This window comes from Balaenoptera ricei, chromosome 9 (assembly GCF_028023285.1).
Source record: "Balaenoptera ricei isolate mBalRic1 chromosome 9, mBalRic1.hap2, whole genome shotgun sequence".
Taxonomy (NCBI): Eukaryota; Metazoa; Chordata; class Mammalia; order Artiodactyla; family Balaenopteridae; genus Balaenoptera; species Balaenoptera ricei.
Window position 1 is genome coordinate 94,587,797 of NC_082647.1, and position 25,969 is coordinate 94,613,765.

General features: G+C 37.8%; 1 protein-coding gene across 1 annotated transcript in view; it reads right to left on the reverse strand.

Moving 5' to 3' along the window:
- The window catches only part of RELN (reelin), a 374,678-nt gene that overhangs the window by 272,777 nt on the left and 75,932 nt on the right, over positions 1 to 25,969 (reverse strand). Inside the window, exons 3-4 of the mRNA XM_059934127.1 lie at positions 3,899 to 3,931; positions 815 to 893 (exon numbers count right to left, since the gene is read on the reverse strand). Of these exons, the coding sequence (XP_059790110.1) occupies positions 815 to 893; positions 3,899 to 3,931 (112 nt within the window). The remainder of the gene's footprint in view (positions 1 to 814; positions 894 to 3,898; positions 3,932 to 25,969) is intronic.

A 25,969-nucleotide genomic window follows, 5' to 3' on the forward strand; every position in this document is an offset into this window, starting at 1 on the left:
CGCATTTCTCCAAAATCAGCAAAAATACAACAAACTGCCAACAAATTCGTGCATCCATTTATGTGTTCAACAAGTTTCTAATGAATGCATTTTGGTTCATTATTTCTTTGCCCTCCAAAATCCCATGGTGTTGCCCCTAAACAGTCTTGGAAGGAAAGACTGGAGTATAAATGAGGTAACCCAATAACATAGAAGTTATTTGGAAGTATGACTCAAATCATCTATCATTTTCAGATAAACCATTTCCCTTCTTTCGTTTGGCAAAATGCAATTATTAGACATCGTAAAGCATAATGTTTTTTATGTAAAGAACTTGTACAACTGAAAAAAAACAACTGATCACACCCATGGCTTTGAGGGGCAACTAGATTCAGTTCTTAAAGAAGTCAAGAAATAGACATTCTTCAGCTAGGTGCTTTGTGACCACCTAGAGGGGTGGGATAGGGAGGGTGGGAGGGAGACGCAAGAGGGAGGAGATATGGGGATATATGTATATGTATAGCTGATTCACTTTGTTATAAAGCAGAAACTAACACACCATTGTAAAGCAATTATACTCCAATAAAGATGTTAAAAAAAAATAAAATAAAATCATCATGCTGAATTGGAAAAAAAAAAAAAAAAAGAAATAGACATTCTGCTGGCGACAGTAAGCCCAGTTCCCTAGTTGAACAATTCTCACTGATACCTTAGAGCTAAAGAGCAATTTCACTTTATGTAACTACTCCAAAGGAGCAGTCAGAATCATTTTTTTAATTAAAAAAATTTTTTTTGCATTATACAGACCAAAGTGAGGCATGTTCCTATAACTTACCATATGTTTGGATTCAATTCCTTTTGGTGGTAGGAGTCAAAGTCATCTCGTAGGATAATACTGTCGCTATGAATTTCAGCTAAAAGAAGAACAAAAATTTAGAAAAGGATTATACTAAACAATAGATTTAGCTACACAAAAGAGTCAACATGCTGCATTTATGAGGAATAACAGTATTTTAAATTACAACTGGATTTTAAATGAGCAGATGATTATATTTGCTTTGTCCCTAAACTACTAAGTGAAAGAGTCACTCTGTTGTTTAGAAGTCTGGAAACCAGAGGCCCCAAAGAGAACCCTACCAAGGTGTCACCAGGCTGCAGAGGTGGGAAGACCAAGGTCAGCACTAACCTACAAGGAGATGTCACCCAAGACTTGCCCCTCATAGCTCGACACACCCAGAACAAGGTCAGTGTCTAACTCATTTTAGAGCATTGAAGGGAACAGAACATTGTGACTATTTATTGTCAGCTAACATTGCTGGTATTTACTAACCCATTTCCTCTTCTCTTTCCTACTATCCCTCTTGCCCTGGCTTGCTTTCTCTCATTCCCTATATTCACTCATTGTTTACTTAATGTGTTTCAAATTATTAACATTTTTCCCCCTTAGAGCTGCACAGGAGAAATTATCTACATGAATAAGTAAAACTCCCAAATAAAGTCATGTTAGAAGTCAGGAAGAATGCCAGGGAACCATCCATAGTCTTATATATATTATCGTTACACTTGAGATTGTATTAAATACTTATTTTTAAGCTACAGAAGAACTTGGGTCATGCCAAAAGCAAAGAATGTTTTCATAAACTGTAGAGTATGTGATATTTCCACTGAATAGAGGGTGGACGAGTAAAAACAATTTCATGACCAACTACCATGTAAGTAGGCTCATTTTTTTTTTTTTTTTTTTTTTTTTTTTAAATTTTATTTATTTATTTTTGGCTGTGTTGGGTCTTCATTTCTGTGTGAGGGCTTCCTCTCGTTGCAGAGAACGAGGGCCACTCTTCATCGCGGTGCACGGGCCTCTCACTATTGCGGCCTCTCTTGTTGAGGAGCACAGGCTCCAGACGTGCAGGCTCAGTAGTTGTGGCTCACGGGCCCAGTTGCTCCGCGGCATGTGGGATCTTCCCAGACCGGTGCTCGAACCCATGTCCCCTGCATTGGCAGGCAGATTCTCAACCACTGCGCCACCAGGGAAGCCCTAAGTAGGCTCATTTTTAAGGTTGTATGAGGAATGATAATTATTTCTACTCGAGTTGTTAAAAAATGAATCTAGTGCTCAAAAAACCTCCTCATCTGATTCCCATGGTTTGCTTGGGAAATTTGTTTCAGCTAATATAAATTCTCTGGGTCTGTATAAATTTGTTAGGACTAGTCTACACATGCTTTTCGGGAAAATTAAAATCATATGATTTGATTAATAAAACATAACCAAAAATTTTTATTTTTTTCAAAAGTGACATTTTACCCTTTTTTGGGGGGCTCACTTGAATATAATTCACTGAAATCACTGGGTAATTAAAATCACCTCCAAATATCAGGAAGCACACTTCTAAATTCTCTTTGCCACCTGCAGCCATCCTCACCCTCTTTATACCGGGTATGCCAGCAGGTAAGCACATAACGAAGTCTGGGAAACCAGTGAATCAGCATGTATTGAGAGAAATGGCTGTTCAGACTCGAAGCCTTAGGCCTGACAATAGGGAGAATATGGATTTACACTGGAGAGAACACCGTGATGTCTTCTGTGCGTGGGAGTGATTTAATGACTCCTCTGAGCAATTAGATGCAGTGCCTGAAATGCCTACAGGGTACCGCTCTCTCAAATACCTAACCTGGTCGAGGCTCAGCTGGGCCACTGCGGGTCACCAGCCTGCCTCGGCTGCTAGAAGGCATGCTTCTAAGTGCTTGCGTTCATCTGCCAAAGAAGAGGAGCCCCAAGCTGTAGCATTACATAAAAGTAGAGCTTCTCAAGACAGATTTTCCAAAGAGAAAAATAAATTAATTGGGTTCACAGGTTGAAAGAGAAAGCCCAAGAGACAAATACTGACCCATCTGCAAGTCCCACAGTGAGAGACATCTGAAAAAGCTGGAGCCAGCTAGGATGACTTCTTTTCATTTTTATTAAATATTGTGTGTAGGAAACTGCTTTTAAAATAAGTCTTCACTGTCACCTATGAGAAATTTAACTCTTAAAGATTATTTGCTTTCTAGAGATTTTTTTACAAAGGCACGGGTAAGTCTCTATGGTTATTTGTTCATGTATTTATTTCTTTACAAACATTATTATATCCTTGACTATATACTTTACAAATATGAATTCATTTAATCCTCATAACAACCACAGGAGGTAGGTACTATTATGACTTCCATTTTATAGATGAGGAAACTGAGGCACAGAGAGGTTAAATAATCTGCCCAATATCACGTTGCTAGCAAGTGGTGAAAGTGAGATAAATCCAGTTGGTTTGGCTTCAAATCTGTGCTATTAACCACTATACAACACTGCCTCAAGAACTGTGGCCCACTAAGTACATGGCAGAATGAAAAGATCATGAGAAAAATGAGAGGTGGCAACTTTACATGGTGCCATTAAAAAAAGCATTTAGTTATTTAAACAACCTCATTTTAATTTTTGAAGAAATGGCCAAATTATTTCTCTTTTTACAACCCAATACTACTTTGAGCAGCTATCTCAGACCTGAAATAATCTCAACTCCTCCATACTCATAGCTCCTTGCCCATTGCCTCCATGCTCTACTATTTATGATGGGTAGGGGCTCTGGGGAAATTTCAGCATTAGAACACTGTGTCAAAAGATCACACTCAACAGGATCCCAAGGATAAATGTACGAACAGGTTCAGAAGTCCCTCCATTAGCCCCAGCCGGGCAGCTGTATCACCTCATAAGGTGAGGTCCCGAGTTCAAGCATAATCTGGACCTGAGTCTGATTTCAGTGAATGATCAGCGAATCAGAGAGGGCAGAGAGTTTCCTCACCTCTGTATCACCTGCTCACATGGCAGAGGAGTGAAACAAGTAGATCTAGTACTAGGGTCAGTGACATCGGGGTCTCAAACACTTACCCAGATGTGGGTGCATAGTGGCCTCTGTTGGAGCTGGATTGAGAGAGAAAAAGGGAAAGGTGATTGATTAGCAACAAGAGCAAAATCCATTAATAAATAATCACAAACACAGTTACAAAACTTAGTCATACTAAACAAATTAAATGGCTAGATAGAACCTTTTTAGAGGAGTAAGAAGAAAATGCCAATTAACATCCTAAAATAAGACGGCCAACTCACTATTCATTATATTTAAAAGTCAAAGTGAAAAGTAGAACCCCTTACATACAGGGCAGTTATTTATTATGCAAGTTTAGTCAGGTATCCCTTGAAACACACAATATAAATGTGATGTGAGCACCCATTACATGCCATGGGCTGTTGTGGGTGTGAGGTATAGAGACAAAAAGCACCATCCTTGCCCTCAAAGAGCTTACCATCTGGTGGAGACAACTACAATATAGTGTAATAAGTGCTATGGGAGAGTGTTAAGAGGTCCTGGGGTGAAAAGGGTGACAAGGGAGGGATACTAATTCCAGGCTGCCCAGGAGAAGAGGGTTGTCAGGAGAGGCTGCTGAGTTTTGAAAGACTAGCAGGAGGAAGATAGGTGGGGTTAAGGGAGGGGAGATGTGCTTCTTTCTGGAGTGAAAGTGAAATGGCATTGAGAGGTAAGAGAGAACGGCCTTTTACAAGAACCACAACAATTTCAGCATGACTAGAAGGAAGTTTAAGAGGAGGGGGTGGAAAAGTGAAGTTGGTAAGATTGGGAGGCCAAGATCATGGAACTGAATGTTAAGGAATTTGGATTTTACCATGGAACCATGATGATCTCCTGAACATTTATCAGCAAAGGAGTGCATGTTCAAATATGCATTTTACAAAAGGGCACTCTGATAAGAGTTAGGAAATAAGGGACACTGGCCAATTAATACTTTGGTTATGTTTTTTTCTCAAAGGACTTCCAAATCTATGAAGAAATATTGTCAATCACTATCTAAAAATTAGAACTTAAAATCTTTTACATTCATTAAAGAAGAACTTCAGCTGGATATTAAAAAAATTAGTTTCTATCACGATGGTCAGTGCTTCAGTTATGTTAGATGAAAAATCCAGACTTAAGAGCACTTTAAAACTAGAGACTGATGTTTGTCTTACTGCTGCATACCAACATATTATATATATTGAAAATACTTGTGCTCAGTTTTATGAAGTAGGTTCTGTGGAAAGTGTCATAGATACAGTTGTTAGAATACACATGCAAATGCTCTGAATCATCACTAGTTTACAGAAATCAAGAAAAAAAAAAAAAAACCCAGAAGAAAAATTTAATGATTTTGTGTTTTACGCCAAAGGTTATTGGTTATGAGGAGTTTTACAAGGATTCACTGAACTGTTAACTCTAAGAATTTTTTGAAACAAAAGGAATAATTGCCAATTACCCAATAACCAATGACAAAAACAAGGCACACGGATGCACGTTCCCTCACTAATATCACACTACATATGAGTGAACTGAACTTGAAGCCTCAAGGAAAGCAAGAGTTTATTTGCAAGGTAGTTGGAAAACTTAAGAGAATTCATGTTGAAATTGAAACCTCCAACATACAAATAAATAATAATCTTACATATTTTCCTAATATGATCAATATGCAGATTTTTTTTAAAAAGTAATTAATTAATTTATTTATTTATTTTTGGCTGTGTTGGGTCTTCGTTTCTGTGCAAGGGCTTTCTCCAGTTGCGGCGAGCGGGGGCCGCTCTTCATCGCGGTGCGCGGGCCTCTCACTGTCGCGGCCTCTCTTGTGGCGGAGCACAGGCTCCAGACGCGCAGGCTCAGTAGCTGTGGCTCACAGGCTTAGTTGTTCCGCGGCATGTGGGATCCTCCCAGACCAGGGCTCGAACCCGTGTCCCCTGCACTGGCAGGCAGACTCTCAACCACTGCGCCACCAAGGAAGCCCCCAATATGCAGATTTTAATTGCAATTGACAATTTTCTAAATTGTCTGCAAAAAACTCCAAAAATATTTGAAGAATTTCTTGTTGATATTGATAATTTTTGAGTTGCTTTTCAACTTATGTAATATCCCTGTGAATCCCATGTTAATAATACTAGGCTGACACAAGAGTAAATGAATTTACTTGGACACACATAGTTTTCAAACTGACATGTTTTTGTACCAAAGTTAAATCAGCTCTTCTGAAAAAAGATGGACAAATCTTGTTAAGGTGGGTGTGAATATTAAAGGAAAATAATTTTTTTATATTCGAATCAGTTATTGGAACACCTTTAAGTAGGTATGGAATACTTTGATATGTGAATCCAGTTTTCAAAGGTAAAATTTACAAAATCTTAATACAGGGCTCTCCTGGTGGCGCAGTGGTTAAGAATCCGCCTGCCAATGCAGGGGACATGGGTTCGAGCCCTGGTCTGGGAAGATCCCACATGCCGTGGAGCAACTAAGCCTGTGCACCACAACTACTGAGCCTGTGCTCTAGAGCCCGTGAGCCACAACTATGGAGCCCACTTGCCACAATTACTGAAGCCCGCATGCCTAGAGGCCGTGCTCTGCAACAAGAGAAGCCACCACAATAAGAAGCCCGCACACCACAACCAAGAGTAGCCCCTGCTCACCACAATTAAGACCCAACACAACCATAAATAAATTTATTTATTTATTTATTTTTAAAAAGATCTTAATACAGACCAAGTATTCCAATACTTAAGATGTGCTGTAACACTACCATATATAAAATAAACAACAAGGTCCTACTGTATAGCACAGGGAGCTATAGTCAGTATCCTGTAATAACCTATAATGGAAAATAACCTGAAAAAGAGCGTGTATGTATATATATATGTGTGTGTGTGTGTGTGTGTGTATATATATATGGAACTGAATCACTGTTGTACACTAGAAACTAATACAACATTGTAAATCAACTATACTTCAATTAAAAAATGTGCTTTAACTGTAAAATACAGACCAGATTTCAGATAATTAGTACAAAACTGTAAAAATCCCAATTTTATATTGATTATATTATATCAAAATACTTAGTATTTATATAGTCTGTGTGAATTAAACTGCATTATTAAACTTATCTTTTTTTTGGTTTTGTTTTTTAAATGTGGCTTCTAGAATATTTAAAATTACACCTGTGGCTCACATTATACTTCTATTGGACAGTTCCAAGCAAGAGCTAGGAGGGATATCTGTACTGTTCATCAATTAAGGAAGCATTATCACACAGGAGGTGGTGAAGTCATGGAAGCAGACCAGCATGTCACTCAGAGAGAGCATAGGGAAAAAAAAAAAAATAGTGAAATGAAGAGGTAACTGTGCATTTCAGGGACTGGTAGAACAGGAGCTAGCAAAGGAGACCAAGAAGGAGTGCATTTTATTATGGATATAAGGAAAAGAGAGAGTTTTAAGAGAGAAGAGGGTTAAAGGAGAGGCCAAAATAATCCTAATAAAGCTGGTATCTACTGAGAATATCCTGTTACCAAGGCACAGTGTTAAGCAGGGTCTGTAGATGAACCCAGGGAATTTGGCCTCAGTGGCAACTCTCTCAACTACTGTACAAACTACTTTTTCAAGAAGGTTCACTGCAAAGACAAGAAATGAGATTTTGTAGCAGCTAACAAGGGACTTGGACCAAAGGGATGTTTTGTTTGCTGTGTTTCTTAGGATATCATATCATTTTACCATGTCCAATATTAACTGCCTTACCAAAGGGGGTCTCTGTATTTATGGGATAAATTGTTAAGATGGGCAGGAAATAACACTGATATTTGTAAAATATGTAACTTGAAAAAAACTGGGAAATAAGTTAGTTAAATTAAGTATACTATTTATGGCAATTATCAGAAATATTTTCTAGTCAGTACAATGGGTAGATAAGTGTAACAAAATGTCTACAGAGGCATCAATTAAATTACCTACTTGACTTTAAATGACTCTAGTGACTAAGGCCTGGAGGCAATAAAGAGAATGTTATGTTTTAGTGTACTTTAATCTAAGGAGTCTACCCAAATTGATATCTCCCTTTCCGAAATTTTGGCACATGGCATCTTTCACTGAACCACCTCCAATCTAATCATCAGGAAGGGGCCATTTAGAAACGACCCCCTGAATCAGAATCTCTGAGAATGGAAACTCAGAATTTGTATTTTTAAAAACCTCCTCAGCTGATTCTGATAAAAAGCCAGCTTCAAAAACCATTGTCTTAATCCCCATAAGGTTAACAGCTGATTTTTCAGCAGAAACTCTGCAAGCCAGAAGGGAGTGGCAAGACATATTTAAAGTGATGAAAGGGAAAAACCTACAACCAAGATTATTCTACCCAGCAAGGATCTCATTCAGATTCGATGGAGAAATCAAAAGCTATACAGACAAGCAAAAGCTATGAGAATTCAGCACCACCAAAACAGCTTTACAACAAATGCTAAAGGAACTTCTCTAAGCGGGAAACAAAAGAGAAGAAAAAGACCCACAAAAACAAACCCAAATCAATTAAGAAAATGATAATAAGAACATACATATTGATAATCACTTTGAATGCAAAGGGATTAAATACACCAACCAAAAGACACAGACTGGCTGAATGGATACAAGAGCAAGACCCTTATATATGCTGTCTACAAGAGACCCAGTTCAGACCTAGGGACACATACAGACTGAAGGTGAGGGGATGGAAAAAGGTATTCCACGCAAATGGAAATAACAAGAAAGCTGGAGTAGCAATACTCATATCAGATAAAATAGACGTTAAAATAAAGACTGTTACAAGAGATAAGGAAGGACACTACATAATGATCAAGGGACTGATCCAAGAGAAAACATAACAATTGCAAATATTTATGCACCCAACACAGAAGCACCTCAATACATAAACCAAATGCCAACAGCCATGAAAGGAGAAATCGACAGTAGCACAATAATAGTGGGGGACTTTAACACCCCACTTACACCAATAGACAGATCATCCAGACAGAAAATAAATAAGGAAACAAAAGCTTTAAATGACACAATAGACCAGATAGACTTAATTGACATTTTTAGGCCATTCTACCTGAAAGCGAAGAATACACTTTCTTCTCAAGTGCACACAGAACGTTCTCCAGAATAGATCACATTTTGGGTCACAAATCAAACCTTGGAAAATTTAAGAAAACTGAAATCGTATCAAGTATCTTTTCTGACCACAACACTATGAGATTAGAAATCAATTACAGGGAAAAAACAGTAAAAAACACAAATACATGGAGGCTAAACAGTGTGCTGCAAAATAACCAAGAGATCACTGAAGAAATCAAAGAGGAAATCAAAAAATACCTAGAAACAAATGACAATGATAAAATGATGATCCAAAACCTATGGGATGCAGCAAAAGCAGTTCTAAGAGGGAAGTTCATAGCAATTCAAGTTCACCTCAAGAAACAAGAAAAACCTCAAATAAACTATCTAAGGTTACACCTAAAGCAACTAGAAAAAGAAGAACAAAGGAAACCCAAAATTTGTAGAAGGGAAGAAATCATAAAGATCAGAGCAGAAATAAATGAAATAGAAACAAAGAAGACAATAGCAAAGATCAATAAAACTAAAAGCTGGTTCTTCGAGAAGATAAACAAAATTGATAAACCTTTAGCCAGACTCATCAAGAAAAAAAGGGAGAGGACGCAAATCAATAGAATTACACATGAAAAAGGAGAAATTACGACTGACACCGCAGAAATACAAAAAGATCATAAGAGACTACTACAAGCAACTATATGCCAATAAAATGGACAACCTGAAAGAACTGGAAAAATTCTTGGAAAAGCACAACCTTCCCAGATTGAACCACGAAGAATTAGAAAATATAAACAGATCAATCACAGGTAATGAAATTGAAACTATAATTAAAAATCTTCCAACAAACAGAAGTCCAGGACCAGATGGCTTCACAGGCAAATTCTAACAAACATTTAGAGAAGAGTTAACACCTATCCTTCTCAAACACTTCCAAAAAATTGCGGAGGGAGGAACACTCCCAAACTCGTTCTATGAGGCCACCATCAGATACCAAAAGCAGACAAAGATATCACAAAAAAAGAAAATTATAGACCAATATCACTGATGAATATAGACACAAAAATCTTCAACAAAATACTAGCAAACAGAATCCAACAACACATTAAAAGGATCATACACCATGATCAAGTGGGATTTATCCCAGGGATGCAAGGATTCTTCAATATATGCAAATCAATCAATATGATATACCATATTAACAAATTAAAGAATAAAAACCATATGATCATCTCAATAGATGCAGGAAAAGCTTTGAACAAAGTTCAACACATATTTATGATAAAAACTCTCCAGAAAGTGGGCATAGAGGGAACCTACCGCTACATACAAAAACCATATACAACAAACCCATGGCAAACATCATTCTCAATGGTGAAAAACTGAAAGCATTTCCTCTAAGATCAGGAAAAAGACAAGGATGTCCACTCTCGCCACTATTATTTAACATAGTATTGGAAGTGCTAGCCACAGCAATCAGAGAAGAAAAAGAAATAAAAGGAATACAAAATGGAAAAGAAGTAGTAAAACTCTCACTGTTTGCCAATGACATCATACTTTACATAGAAAATCCTGACGATGCCACCAGGAAAGGACTAGAGCTAATCAATGAATTTGGCAAGGTTGCAGGATACAAAATTAATGCACAGAAATCTCTTGCATTCCTATACTCTAACAACGAAAGATCAGAAGGAAAAATTAAGGCAACAATCCCATTTACCATCGCAACAAAAAGAATCAAATACCTAGGAATAACCCTACATAAGGAGGCAAAAGACCTGTACTCAGAAAACTATAAAACACTGATGAAAGAAATCAAAGATAACATAAACAGATGGAGAGATATACCATGCTCCTGGATTGGAAGAATCAATATTGTGAAAATGACTATACTACCCAAAGCAATCTACATGTTCAATGTAATCCCTATCAAATTTCCAATGGCATTTTTCACAGAACTAAAACAAGAAATATTACCATTTGTATGGAAACACAAAACACCCCAAAGAGCCAAAGCAATCTTGAGAAAGAAAAATGGAACTGGAGGAATCAGGCTCCCTGACTTCAGACTATAGTACAAAGCTACAGTAATCAAGTCAGTATGGTACTGGCACAAAAACAGAAATATAGGTCAATGGAACAAGATAGAAAGCCCAGAGATAAACCCACGCACATATGGTCACCTTATCTTTGATAAAGGAAGCAAGAATATACAATGGAGAAAAGACAGCCTCTCCAATAAGTGGTGCTGGAAAAAATGGACAGCTACATGTAAAAGAATGAAATTAGAACACACCCTAATACCATACACAAAAATAAACTCAAAATGGATTAAAGACCTAAATGTAAGGCCAGGCACTATAAAACTCTTCGAGGAAAACATAGGCAGAACACTCTCTGACATAAATCACAACGAGGGATTTGACCCACCTCCTAGAGTAAGGGAAATAAAAACCATAAAAAACAAATGGGACCTAATGATACTTAAAGGTTTTGCACAGCAAGGGAAACCATAAACAAGATGAAAAGACAACCCTCAGAATGGGAGAGAATATTTGCAAATGAAGCAACTGACAAAGGATTAATCTCCAAAATATACAAGCAGCACATGCAGCTCAATATCACAACAACAGACAACCCAGTCCAAATACGGGCAGAAGACCTAAATAGACATTTCACCAAAGAAGACATACAGATAGCCAAGAGGCACATGAAAAGATGCTCCACATCACTAATTATTAGAGAAACACATAATAAAACCACAATGAGGTGTCACCTCACACCAGTCAGAATGGCCATCATTAAAAAATCTACAAACAATATATGCTGGAGAGGGTGTGGAGAAAAGGGAACCCTCCTGTCTTGTTGGTGGGAATTTAAATTGATACAGCCACTATGGAGGACAGTATGGAGGTTCCTTAAAAAACTAAAAATAGAACTACCATATGACCCAGCAATCCCACTACTGGGCATATACCCTGAAAAAACCATAATTCAAAAGGAGACATGTACCACAATGTTCATTGCAGCACTATTTACAATAGCCAGGACATGGAAGCAACGTAAATGTCCATCAACAGATGACTGGATAAAGAAGATGTGGCACATACATATAATGGAATATTACTCAGCCATAAAAAGGAACAAAATTGAGTTATTTGTAGTGAGGTGGATGGACCTAGAGTCTGTCATACAGAGTGAAGTAAGTCAGAAAGAGAAAAACAAATACCGTATGCTAACACATATATATGGAATTTAAAAAAGCAGTACGGATGAACCTAATGGCAGGGCAGGAACAAAGACGTAGATGTAGAGAACAGACTTGAAGGCACAGGGATGGGGAAGGGGAAGCTGGGATGAAGTGAGAGCATAGCACTGACGTATATACACCGCCAAATGTACAATGGATGGCTAGTGGGAAATTGCTGCATAGCACAGGGAGATCATCTCGGTGCTTTGTGACGACTTAGGGGGATGGGATAGTGAGGGTGGGAGGGAGGCTCAAGAGGAAGGGGATATGGGGATATATGCATACATATAGCTGATTCACTTTGTTATATAGCAGAAACTAACAACATTGTAAAGCAGTTATACTCCAATAAAGGTGTGAAAAATAAAAACAAAACAAAAAAGCCCATTATCTTGATCACGCATTCCAGCCCTTATTTTTACAGCATGCAGAACTGCTGTTATGTGTATTAAGCATATGTCTTTTATCCCAAGAAGAAATAAGTTCCTCAAAGGCATAAAATATGCCCACTCAACACACCAGCCTAAGCTGGCAATAGAGTTTCAATAAATACTTAATTGAATTGAACGCTACCTTCTTCCTTAGTTGTAATGTATTTTATGATATTTTGGAAAATAAATAACTGAAGATCCAAACCTCTGAAAAATGCCAAAGTACAATGTTGTCAAAAGATCCTTCACTATAAGTAGTCTGGGCAGCTTAAACACCCAATTAACGTCCACTTGGATTTAATTTAACTCAACAAACTTAAATCATGTTTTCAATCACTAGTTAGGAAGACTCAGTATTTTTAAAAAATATATCCACTGTCTGAGATAACTAAACATTATTTCCTTAAAAACAGGAACACAGCACACATTAAACTTGGTGAAATGAAAAGTAGAAATTTCCTTGAAAAATATTCACACATATATGGTGTAAGTAGGGTCCAAAATCTAGTAAACTAATGGGCCTGGGAAGCTTATTTTAATCATCTCTCAGTAAGTAACTATATCAATCTAGTTTTATGCAGTATAAGAGAATTTTTTAAGCTTGTAGGAAGTTCACCATCTTTTCTACATTTATCATGAAAAATGTACCATAGAAAAAATAGAATAAGTAGCCTGAAGAAGTATAATATAGCTCAACGTCATTTATTACACTCCCACTTGGATAGTACCTGCTTTGCCTCATACTACTGACATAGATGAATTACTAAGATCCTGAATTATGTGAATTTGGCAAAAAGGTCTTTACTCTTTGCTTTATTAAATATAAAATGCATGCGTCAGAGCAGTCCTAATTTGTCAACTTTCCAGTGCTTACCCAGTGGCATATCTCCAAGTATACCCTTCCTGCTCCATTGCCACTGAACTGACTCATCTCTCTAGTTTGCTTGAATGTTTTTATCTCAACATTTTGTTGGTCTGTTACTGATTCTCTGCCTCTCCAAGGACTCTAGCCTGCCTCCACCCCACCACCCACTTTGGTCCAATTTCACCGTTCCTTTGAATCTGAAATTGCATTACTGACACTAGCTACCATATAAAGTTGCCAAATGGCTTAAACTGGGAAGCTTTGTTTCTAAGAATGAGAGACAACAAAAATGTTCCTAAAGAAGTAGGCTTTGGCTTTGGAGAAAATAGGATACAACACAGCTTTAACAGAAGTAAAGGTTTCTTCCAGGTGTCTCTGCATTGTGATAAGAAGACCAGGTCAGACGATGACCACAGACAGACACAGGGGAGGATGCACTGGCAGTGAGGGCCCTGGTAGTTGTCAGAGGGGACTGAACTGGAGAGAGGGGAAGATAGCTTGGAGTGGTTCTGTACCCAGAGAGGTGACTGAGGGGAAGTTTCATAATATGGTCCTGATTTAGCTTCACTGGTGAGACCCATAAGACTATATATAAAGGCTGGACAGAACTTTACACTGTGAGGTACTCACTTTTTATTCTAACACCGAGCTGTTAACAAATCTGGATATGTCTAGATGCACGAAAACAATTAGTTGTACATCCTACACTATAGAAAAAATTCACTCCTGAGAAAAATACCAGGATTTCATCTTGGTTTACACAAACCATTGATTAGTTATGAGAAATCATTTATCTTCCCATAAATGTTGGGGCAATTCAGATTAATATGAAGTTTCTACCAATAACTTGTAAGCTCTCATAAACAATGCAATGGTTAGAGGCGAAACTTTCAGTGGTGTTTTAGAATTAAAGTACAATGATCATGGGATACCATATCTTGCAGTTGGATTTCATTGATCACTCCAAGGAGCTCCATGAGTATTGGCAATGGATAAATAAATCCAACTCATAATTCTGAATATCTATTTATTTTTACGAATCCTAGGCAAGATGACAACATCTATGTTAACAGACAACATAACATAAAGAGTAAATAGATTCATGTTTCAAAGAACTCTAGATCTCATTCAAAATTATAGCACATCTTTGTAATCTTTACCCACAAAGTTAATGTCATTGAAATCCACAAAAATTTAAAGACTACGTCCTTTGTAAAGCTTGACAACTTCAAGTAACCGGACTAAATTGGAAATTGAACTTAAGTTGTATCTTGATAACTTAAGGAGTATGCCAGTGTCATCAAAATGAATCAACTTAGTCAAAACCACAGATATAATATGAAATGCTAAACAGGCAAGTTAAAATGAAGATTCTACTTTGCTTAAAAAAATAAAGTAAAAGCAAGCCAACAGAATGTAAGAATCATCATGGCAATCTCACTAAAGCCTCTATGTTTTTTAAAAGCATGTTTCCAGTAAAGCATTAGGAATGAAACCATGGCATACTCTGATTTGGTTTTAGTTGAAAAAGCCAAACACCTTTAAAACTTTAAAATTATCAACACAAATTGGTAGCAATTTTCCCAGGAAAGTATTAAAAAAATGAGGATCTATGTAATTTCATTAGTCAAATATCTCCTGAAAGCAGGTAAACAAGAAAAAAAATGGGGAAACTTTTAATGTTTTAAGCATAATACAGTCCTTTCATACTAGATAGGTAATAAATGTTCTTAAGAGTCAAAATCACTCATAACTGTGCACTAACAATTTATTTTTCCAGATTCCTTTCAGTGTTTGTGATGGTGCCACTTAAAAGTTATTTGGGGACTTCCCTGGTGGCACAGTGGTTAAGAATTCGCCTGCCAATGCAGGGGACACGGGTTCGATCCCTGGTCTGGGAAGATCACACATGCCTCAGAGCAACTAAGCCCATGTGCCACAACTACTGAGCCTGCGCGCCACAACTACTGAAGCCCGCGCACCCTAGAGCCTGTGAGCCACAACTACTGAGCCCACGTGCTGCAACTATTGAAGCCCATGTGCCTAGAGCCCGTGCTCCACAACAAAGAGTAGCCCCCACTCGCTGCAACTACAGAAAGCCCGCACACAGCGACGAAGACCCAACGCAGCCAAAAAAAAATTAAATTAATTAATTAATTAATTTTTTAAAAGTTATTTGTCTTCCAAATTCTGTGGTAGGACCCATCCAGGTTATTTGTTTTGGTAAAATACAAAGGTTTACATCAATAATGAATATTCTAGGTCTTTGCCTAGTCAAACATTTTCCTAGATGCTAGGGTATTATTAAATGACCTGAATATTAGGTATATAATTTCTCTAACGTTTCATGGGCTATGTAAAGAAGACAAGAATGGATCTTTTTAATTGATAAGCTAATATAGTTGAAAATAAAAGAAACCTGAATCATTATTTTCAGAAGATACTTTAAAATTTCTCTGAAAAAATATATTCCTTGGAGAGCTTCCCTTTTACTTAGCTGTGCTATTCTTGAAATGGTTTATTAATCTCCATGAGTTGTAAGAAAAAGACTGGAATTGCCTTGAATGAATACAAGAACTCATACTAATGCAAATTTGATAAAGATAATTATGCCAGGAATAGTGAATGTGAATGATTATTATGTGAAACAACTGTAAAGAGACCCCACTTACAAACAAGACAGTCAATTCACATCATAGAGATTGAGGAGGTCTAACCTGAAAAAAAGTAAATTCGGTAGCAAAGTTTTCAAAGAAAAATATGCTTCCTGGTCTCTTTAAACAAGACTATTATTTATCTGTTTAAAATACAAGTATAAAAAAAGCATGTACTGACACTTTGTTGAGTAAATGAAAAAAAGCACTCAGCCCATATATGTTAACACACCTGTGTGCTGGTGCTGGTTCTAGAGTTGGCAAGAGTTGAACTTACTAAGGAATATGTTTACTTTTTTGGAGGGTGAGATATATTTTTAAAAGCTCATTATTTTCCACTCACTGTAAATTAATCTGACCTTCACTACAGTATGAAAATAACCAGTAATCAACCCCTTTCCAAACTTTTAAACACAACTAATGTTAAATATCTATTGTTTGGCACTAGATAGAGTTACTCCGTCAATACTGCCTTTCATTTACTAAATATATTTTCTCTATTATCTCCAATTATTTGGAGAATCTCACAGATTATAATAATTTGTCCTTATGACACTAGCAACAGAGCACTTGCTGAACTTTGCAGATATTCAAATTCAATGGAAGATCAGAAAATTTCTGTAAACTTCAACAGGAAGCAAATGATTTCATTTGGATCTTAGAGCTCACAGCCATGCTTTTCTTAATTGCATTCTAACAGGTTAAATCTTTGGGTGTTTTTAGAAAATATCACAAACATGGATCATTACATGGTTTCTCAATATTAAACTGAAGCAGAAATTCTTCCTATCATCAATTCAATTTGTCCAAGAGACAAATTACATGCTGAAAGTAAAGAAAAGCTTCATTTCTTAAAAAGCATTTCTGTGTTTATGCTCTTTCAAAGGTTGAGGTCACCAGCATCTCATGAGGTCACAGCAACCTAAAATAAGCAAAAGAATGGGGTCGTGTTTAACTCCTCCAAAGGCTGTTCTTTTAACAAAAGTGTTTTTCTTTCAAATGGCTTATTTTGGAGGAAACTTTTGAGAAATCATGTGACTCCAAAATATATTTTGGCCAATTTGTTCAATAAATTATTCACTGCAAAGGATGGAGATTTCAATATGCTGGGCTGAAAAAGAAAGGAATGTCTGGAAACAAACTGAGGGAGTGGTTAATGAGCTTTGTGTGAATATTATTGATTATTTTTTTAAAAAGCCTTTGAGTCAGGCAAGCACTAAATGGCTGATGATAGGCATGTCTTACAAATATAGGTATTATGTTATGGGAACTATAGCTCCTGAATCATTTTAGAATTCAAAGGCCCTAGGTAGTTTTGCCTCAGGTATCTCTTCACCTAATTTGAAATTCAAATGTATGAAACTTCCAAAGCTAAATATGACAAATTAGACACAGTCTGTGAAGTTACCATTTAATGAGCTATGAACCTAGACTTTCATCTCCCCAGGAATAATTTCTTTATTACTCTTTGTATTTTATTGCAATAAAGCACCATTTGACCTTCAAGTATGATAATTAAGCTTCCAAAAATGTTATAAATTTAGAGTGAGAATAGTTTTCCCTGTGTTCAGGAATATACTTATGATCAGTATAAAAGATTACTTAATATTTAAAGACAGCTAAATTATACACAGAACGAGCAATATTAGAAAGCATTTTTCTCTTCCCTTCCTCTCCTATATCCCATCTCAATTTGAATTGTGTCTCATAGCAACTTATCATCACTAATATTCTAAAATATATGGAATAGGTACAAAACTAAAATATATCTTTATAACCTACAACTGGGGGAACAGAGAACTCTTTCAGGTAAGACTTATTCTACTAGGAGCTGTCAATAATGAGATCTTAAACACTAAAACTTGTGACTCATTGTCTTGCCATGCTCGTGCCTTCACCTTTTCTAGGAGAGATATTCATATATTTTTTCAAAACTTTGCCTATGTTATGAATAAAATCTTAAGCGAAAAATCAGAATGTAAAACAATATATCATCTGAATTGTTTGTGAAGAGATGGAGATGATATATTCAAGATGAACTTGAAGAGATGAAGTTCATAGATGGGGCAGAGGAGAGGAAGTGCAGCTATAAACTGACCTGTAGCCTGAGCATATATGGCCTTTAAATAGCTTTCAGAAGTGGGAAGAAAAATCATTAGGATCATCATCATCACCAAATAATAAAAATAATAACAACAACAGCAATATTAATACTACTACTAAGAAGAACAGGAACAAGAAGAAACCTTGTTGCTAATGTTAGCAGAAATTTGTTAGAGGTCTACCAATATATCTATTCTCCCCTTCTTTATCCTCACTGGACTGTGGCCCCCAGTTAGAGGTATATTTCTCAGTATCCCCTGCAGCTCCTGAGACAAAGGAATCAAGTTCTGCCCATAAGGAGGGGAGCAGAAGTGACCTGGGTCACTTTCAGAGCTGGGTCATGCCCTTTAAAGGAACGGGCATGATTCCTGGCCCTCTACCCTTCCTGCTACGAGGACATGGCCCCTGGATATGGAAGCTCTGTGCTGTACACAGTATAGTCACTCCGCCAGCCCTGGACCATCTACCTCCAGACTGGTTTATGACTGAGAAAGAAACACACTTCTAGCCATTTAAGCCACCTGCAGTTTGAGGCACATGCCAAAGAAGCTTAGTCTATATTCTAAGTAAAAGAGTTATTTCTTGTGGGCTGGGGAATGGGTCCCTATTGGGGAAGGGTATCCTCTCTATCTCAGTCATAATCCTAAAGGCCAGAGTGTAATTTAGAGCTGATAAGACTGTGAGTTCCTGTGAATAGAGACTTCAATTTGTATATCTCTGCACCCCCATGCCTAGCACAATGTCTGGCACACAGCTGCTCCAAAAATGTTAGTTGATTGGTGACTGATAACATCAGTAAGATATTATTGCTAAAACCATTGCTGCTAGAAAATTCTAATGTTCTCCTCTGTTCCCTCCCCTCTTAGTTACTTGTACATATGTTATCATCTTCATTTTACCTTTTCACTTTCCTTTATGTACTTAAGGATAAACTGTACAATTCGTCTTGTTCTAAAATAGATGTAAGGCAGCTAACAAAGAAAGGCAATCGAGCAAGACAATAACGTGGGAAAAGAGGATAACAAATCAGGGTCGGAAAAATATATCCAGTGGAGATAAATATGCAAGGTGCATGCTCTGACATTTTAAGTTTGGTTCTGAAGCTCTAAAGTTACAGAAACTGAAGAGTTTAAAACATGAAAAGCACACATATTGCTCAGGAGAAGCGTGGTTATTTCAGATGCAGAGACTTAAGAGAAGCTTCTCCTGCGGTTTCTTACAAAGGGGACACTGAGCAGTGCAATGAACATCATTTAAAATAACATCCATCCAACTGTGAATGTTATAGGGCTCTTCCTAATAGAGTCCATCAAAGCAAAAGGAGTGCATAATGTTTAAGTATGATTGTAAAAACAGTTATGCAGATAAAGGAGGTGAAGGTTGACTGGCAATTAAAGAAACAATATTGGGTTGGCCAAAAAATGCCTTCGGTTTTTAAGTAAAAATAAAAGACACATTTTTCATTTTCCCCAAGAACTTTATTGAACAACGTATTCATCATTTTGTTCCACTACCTTCTGTCATTTTTCAGGCAACTTCATAATTCCATCGTCCCAAAACTTTTTATCTTTTTGAGCAAAGAACTGTTCCAGGTGCCTTTTACAGTCTTCCAGGGAATTGAAATTTTTTTCCATTAAGAGAATTTTGTAAAGACTGAAATAAATGGAAATCAGAAGGTGCAATGTCTAGTGACTACAGGGGATGAGTCAGAACTTCCCAGCCAAGCTGTAACAGTTTTTGCCTTGTCATCAAAGAAACATTCAGTCTTGCGTTATCCTGATGGAAGATTATGCATTTTCTGTTGACTAATTCTGGATGCTTTTTGTCGAGTGTTGCTTTCATTTGGTCTAATTGGGAGCAGTACTTGTTGGAATTAATCGTCTTGTTTTCCAGAAGGAGCTCATAATAGAGGACTCCCTTCCAATCCCACCATACACACAACATCACCTTCTTTGGATGACGACCAGCCTTTGGTGTGGTTGGTGGCGGTTCATTTCACTTGCCTCACGATCTCTCCCGTTCCACATTATTGTACAGTATCCACTTTTCATCGCCCATCGCGATTTGTTTTAAAAATGGAACATTTTCAAAAAAAAAAAAAAAAAAAAAAGGAACATTTTCGTTACGTGTAAGTAGAGAATCGCAGGCAGGAATATGGTCAAGAAGGTGTTTTTCGCTTAAATTATGTGGAACCCAAACATCAAAGTGATGAACATAACCAAGCTGGTGCCGATTTTCAGTGCTTGATTTGGAATATTTTGAGCATGTCGGCTGTCTCCCACGTGGTATAAGGTTGATTGCTCTCAATTAATGTCTCAGTTTGATCACTATCAACTTCAACTGGTCTACCCGACCATGCAGCATTGTCCAGCAAGAAATTTACAGCATGAAACTTCACAAACCACTTTTGACACGTTCGATCAGTCACAGCGCCTTCTCCATACACTGCACAAATCTTTTTTTGCGTTTCAGTTGCATTTTTACCTTTCTTGAAATAATAAAGCATCATATGCTGAAAATGTTGTTTTCTTCCATCTTCAATATTAAAATGGCTACACAAAAATTCATTAATTTTGATGTCTTTTTTAAAATGCACGCTGATATGACAGCTGTCACACACAATCTAACAAAATTGCTTCGAATGAAGTTAAAGACAACTAAGTGCTACCAGAGCCATCTTACAGAAAAAAAAGAACGAACCTTTTGGCCAACCCAATAGTAATTAGACAATTTGTGATAGGTATACCTGCTCTATATGGTTCATCCATTCCTTCAACTAATAGTTGAGTACCTACTAAGTGCCAGACACTGCCAGATTCTGGGAATGTAAAAATGATCCAGTATCTGCTTGATCAAGGGTTTCAAAGGGCAGGAGGAAATACATGTAGAAGTTAACACATGACAATGCAATAAGATAAACTAACTTCAATTTGTAAGTATAAGGTGGATTAGGGTTAAAAATACAAATGATGGAGGAGGAGAGATTTGAACTGGATCTTTAAGGATGAGTGCAACTTCATCAGTAATATGGAGAAGGAGGTAATGTGGAGTGTATTCCAGGGAAAGAAACTGGCATATATATAAGCTACAGAGATAGGGGACAGGACAGCATGTTTGATGAAGTCAGTGCTTTTTATGGCTGAAGTAGAGAGTTTGGTATTAGGTGAGGGTGGGGAGTATGGAGAGAGCCTACATGCAATGAAGTTGGAGAGAGAGGCAGGGTCAGATCATGGAGGGCCTTGAAAGCAGGCTAAACTGGGCAAATGGAGGCAGTTACAGGGTTTGAGGCTGGGAGGAAAAAAATGAGTTTTGTGTTGAAGAACATTTTGATAGATGTGTGGAAGGCTTGAACCAAAGATATGGCTGTAGATGCAGAAATAAAAGAATTTGTTTAAGAGATACTGAGAAGATAAAATAAATTGGTCTTAGAGACACTGAGTAGACATGGAAGAAAGACAGGAATGAGGAAAGAAATATTACCAAGATCTCTGTTTACTGACTGGGTCGAACATGTCACTGACTAGAACTGCAATGAAGGGGACCAGTTTGGGGGAAATGTCAAGTTCATTTTAGAATATATTGAGTTCAAGGTACCTAAAGAATCCAAATGTCAGTGCCCAGTAATAATAATGATAGCTAACATTTATAGAGTATTTATGTGCTAGCCACAGTGCTATGCACATCATTATCGCACTTAATTCTCACAAGTTCACTAGGTTTCTTCTGGGCATAGAATATTGTGCCAGGCTCTTGGGAATGGTATGGGATGACCAGAAAAGTAGGTACTATTATTTTCCCTATTTTACAGTTAGGGAATTGAGACTTTGAAAGATTACATAGCTAGAAAGTATCAAATTAGAAATTGGGGACTTCCCTGGTGGTGCAGTGGTTAAGAATCCGCCTGCCAAGGCAGGGGACATGGGCTCGAGCCCTGGTCCAGGAAGATCTCACATGCCGTGGAGCAACTGGGCCTGTGCACCACAACTACTGAGCCTGTGCTCTAGAGCCTGCGAGCCACAACTACTGAAGCCCATGTGCCTGGAGTCCATGCTCCACAACAAAGACAAGACACTGCAATGAGAAGCCCGCGCACCTCAACTAAAGAAAGCCCGCGTGCAGCAACTCAGGCCCAATGCAGCCAAAAATAAATAAATTAATTAAAAATATAAAAGAAATTGGAACCCAGGGGCATATAGCTCCAAACTCTATTCTCTCAACCACTTTGCATTACTGACTCAGTAAGCATGAAGCAAATGGACAGAGTTCAGGAGATGAAAATCACAGGTGTGAGTGAGATCACCAGGGACAATATAAAAAGTCTAAAAGAAGCTGCAGGACAGAATCACTGCCAATCCCAGAATGTATCCATAGGAAGTTCAGGAACTCATTAAGGAAACTGAGAAGGAGTAGGGAAGTCAGGTAGGGTGAGGACCAGAGTCCTTTGGATTGGTTGGCACCTACTGGGTTACTGATGACCCGGAGGATGACTGTTTCCATAGATTACTGGCAGTAGAGGTCAGATGGCGGGGTTAGGAGTGAAGCCTGAGAACACACACGACTCTTTCAAGAAGTTGGAGTGTGAGGGAGAATGATGGCCGGAGGAGTACTCACAGTCAAAGACAGCGTTCTTGCTCAAAGCTGCAGTGGCTTTGGCATGTTTAAACCCTGAGGAGGAGGGGATGGTGAAGAGGAAGAAGCTGACGATATGGGAAAGAGAGGGCGAAACTGTTGACCACGGCCTCAGAGGAGATAGGGGGAATGCCATTCCACTGAGTTTATGTTTTTCCTGTAGATGTATTTTGGACTTTCTCTTCTAGGTTTGGACCAATATATCTATATTATAAACTATTTATGAACAGGATGGGAAACTGCCTTATATTGCTACACAATTCCCATGCATGTGGTATAATGTTCCACATATACCCATAGGGGACACAGCATAATATGTGTTAATTAGTATTAATGAATTCCAACTCTTACAAACATGATTATGAAAATCTGTATTAATTATTACATTAAACAACTGAATCTTCAAATGTAAAAATACGGTTGGATTAATTGGTTGCATGAAATAATATTTCACAAGAGCCAAAGTAAAGTTGTAATTTACGTGTGTTTACAACAGCTTTGCTCTCCCTCAAGTAATTATACAGATCCAAACCTAGGCTTTGTCCTCCAAAATGTGGGGGAATCCAGCAGATTACACACCAGCTTGAGTAGAAAGTGTACTTCTATGGGCATCCAAAAGAAGTCAATGCCAAATTCTTCTCAGGCATAAATCTTGGTGTTTTGACTCTGGACTAGATAAAGCTGTCAAGGGGGAATGTATATAGCCCTGAGAACTGAAAAGAAGCCTGTTTAAATCTGTGTTCAATCATCTTAGAATAAACAGCACCAGTCCAAAACACTATTCTTTAGGAAATTAAAAAAGTAGTCAGACCAACCTAGAGCCATTAGCAAGGAATTTTACTGTGGCCCTACGAGTCAGCTCTTCATCATTCCCCTTAATCTTGTCTGTTGTCAAGATCACTTAGGGACACTTTTTGCCGGCCACTGCCCCAGGAGGGCTTCAGTTCCTTCCCCTGTTGGGTAGTTTGTGAGACCTTGAAGCAAGACTGGGGGTTCCTGGATGATTTTACCAGAGCATCCTAATTCAGCTCTCTTTGTTTGTAAATTACAAAACGCAGGATGTCAGGAACAGCAATTGCAACTGCTACACTGAAATGTAAACGACAAAATAGCCACAGGAAAACAGATGTCTTTTTTTTAAATAAATTTATTTATTTATTTATTTATTTATTTTTGGCTGTGTTGGGTCTTCGTTGCTGTGCGTGGGCTTTCTCCAGTTGTGGTGAGTTGGGGCTACTCTTCGTTGAGGTGCATGGGCTTCTCACTGTGGTGGCTTCTCTTGTTGTGGAGCACGGACCCTAGGCATGCAGGCTTCAGTAGCTGTGGCACGTGGGCTCAGCAGTTGTGGCTCATGGGCTCTAGGGTGCAGGTTCAGTAGTTGTGGCACACGGGCTTAGCTGCTCCGCGGCATGTGGAATCTTCTCGGACCAGGGATCGAACCCATGTCCCCTGCATTGGCAGGCAGATTCTTAACCATTGTGCCACCAGGGAAGTCCCAAAACACGTCTTTAGCTAGCAAAAGTTTTATCATTGGGAACATTCAAGTGAAACACATCATTCATTATTTTTCACTTCATCAGTTAAAGTGGATATGGTAAAATCCAATTCTGACGCTTAGTCAATTTTGACTTCTTTAGTCTGAATTAATAAAAAATTTACATTTCAGGATATTGGAAGGACATTTAGTAATACAAGTTACTGAGCATTCAAGGATAGCCAAAGGAAGATTCTGGTAGATGTAACCTACAACTTATACAATATTTGGGTATAAAAGGTATTCTTTTTTTTTCACCAGCTTTACTGAGATATAACTGAAAAATAAAAATTGTATATATTTAAGGTATTCAACTGGATGCTTTGATGTGTATATATATACATTGTGAAATAATTACCACTATCAAGCTAATTAACATATCCATCACGCCACATTAAAAGGCATTCTTACTGGACAGCTACGTGTAAAAGAATGAAATTAGAACACTCCCTAACACCATACACAAAAATAAACTCAAAATGGGTTAAAGACCTAAAGGTAAGGCCAGATACTATAAAACCCTTAGCGGAAAACAAAGGCAGAACACTCTATGACATAAATCACAGCAAGATCCTTTTTGACCCACCACCTAGAGAAATGGAAATAAAAACAAAAATAAACAAATGGGACCTAATGAAACTTAAAAGCTTTTGCACAGCACAGGGAACCATAAACAAGACGAAAAGACAACCCTCAGAATGGGGGAAAATATTTGCAAATGAAGAAACTGAAAAAGGATTAATCTCCAAACTTTACAAGCAGCTCATGCAGCTCAGTATCAAAAAAACAAACAACCCAATCCAAAAATGGCCAGAAGACCTAAACAGACATTTCTCCAAAGAAGATCTACAGATTGCCAACAAACACATGAAAGGATGCTCAACATCACTAATCATTAGAGAAATGCAAATCAAAACTACAATGAGGTATCACCTCACACCAGTCAGAATGGCCATCATCAAAAAATCTACAAACAGTAAATGCTGGAGAGGGTGTGGTGAAAAGGGAACCCTCTTGCACTGTTGGTGGGAATGTAAATTGATACAGCCACTATGGAGAACAGTATGGAGGTTCCTTAAAAAACTAAAAATAGAACTACGATACGGCCCAGCAATCCCACTACTGGGCATATACCCTGAGAAAAGCATAATTCAAAAAAGAGTCATGTACCACAATGTTCATTGCAGCTCTATTTACAATAGCCAGGACATGGAAGCAACCTAAGTGTCCACTGACAGATGAATGGATAAAGAAGATGTGGCACATATATACAATGGCATATTACTCAGCCATAAAAAGAAACAAAATTGAGTTATTTGTAGTGAGGTGGATGGACCTAGAGTCTGTCATACAGAGTGAAGGAAGTCAGAAAAACAAATACCGTATGCTAACACATATATATGGAATCTAAAAAAAAAAAAAAAGGTTCTGAAGAACCTAGGGGCAGGACAGGAATAAAGACGCAGACATATAGCATGGACTTGAGGACACGGGGAGGGGGAAGGGTAAGCTGGGACAAAGTGAGGGAGTGGCATGGACATATATGCACTACCAA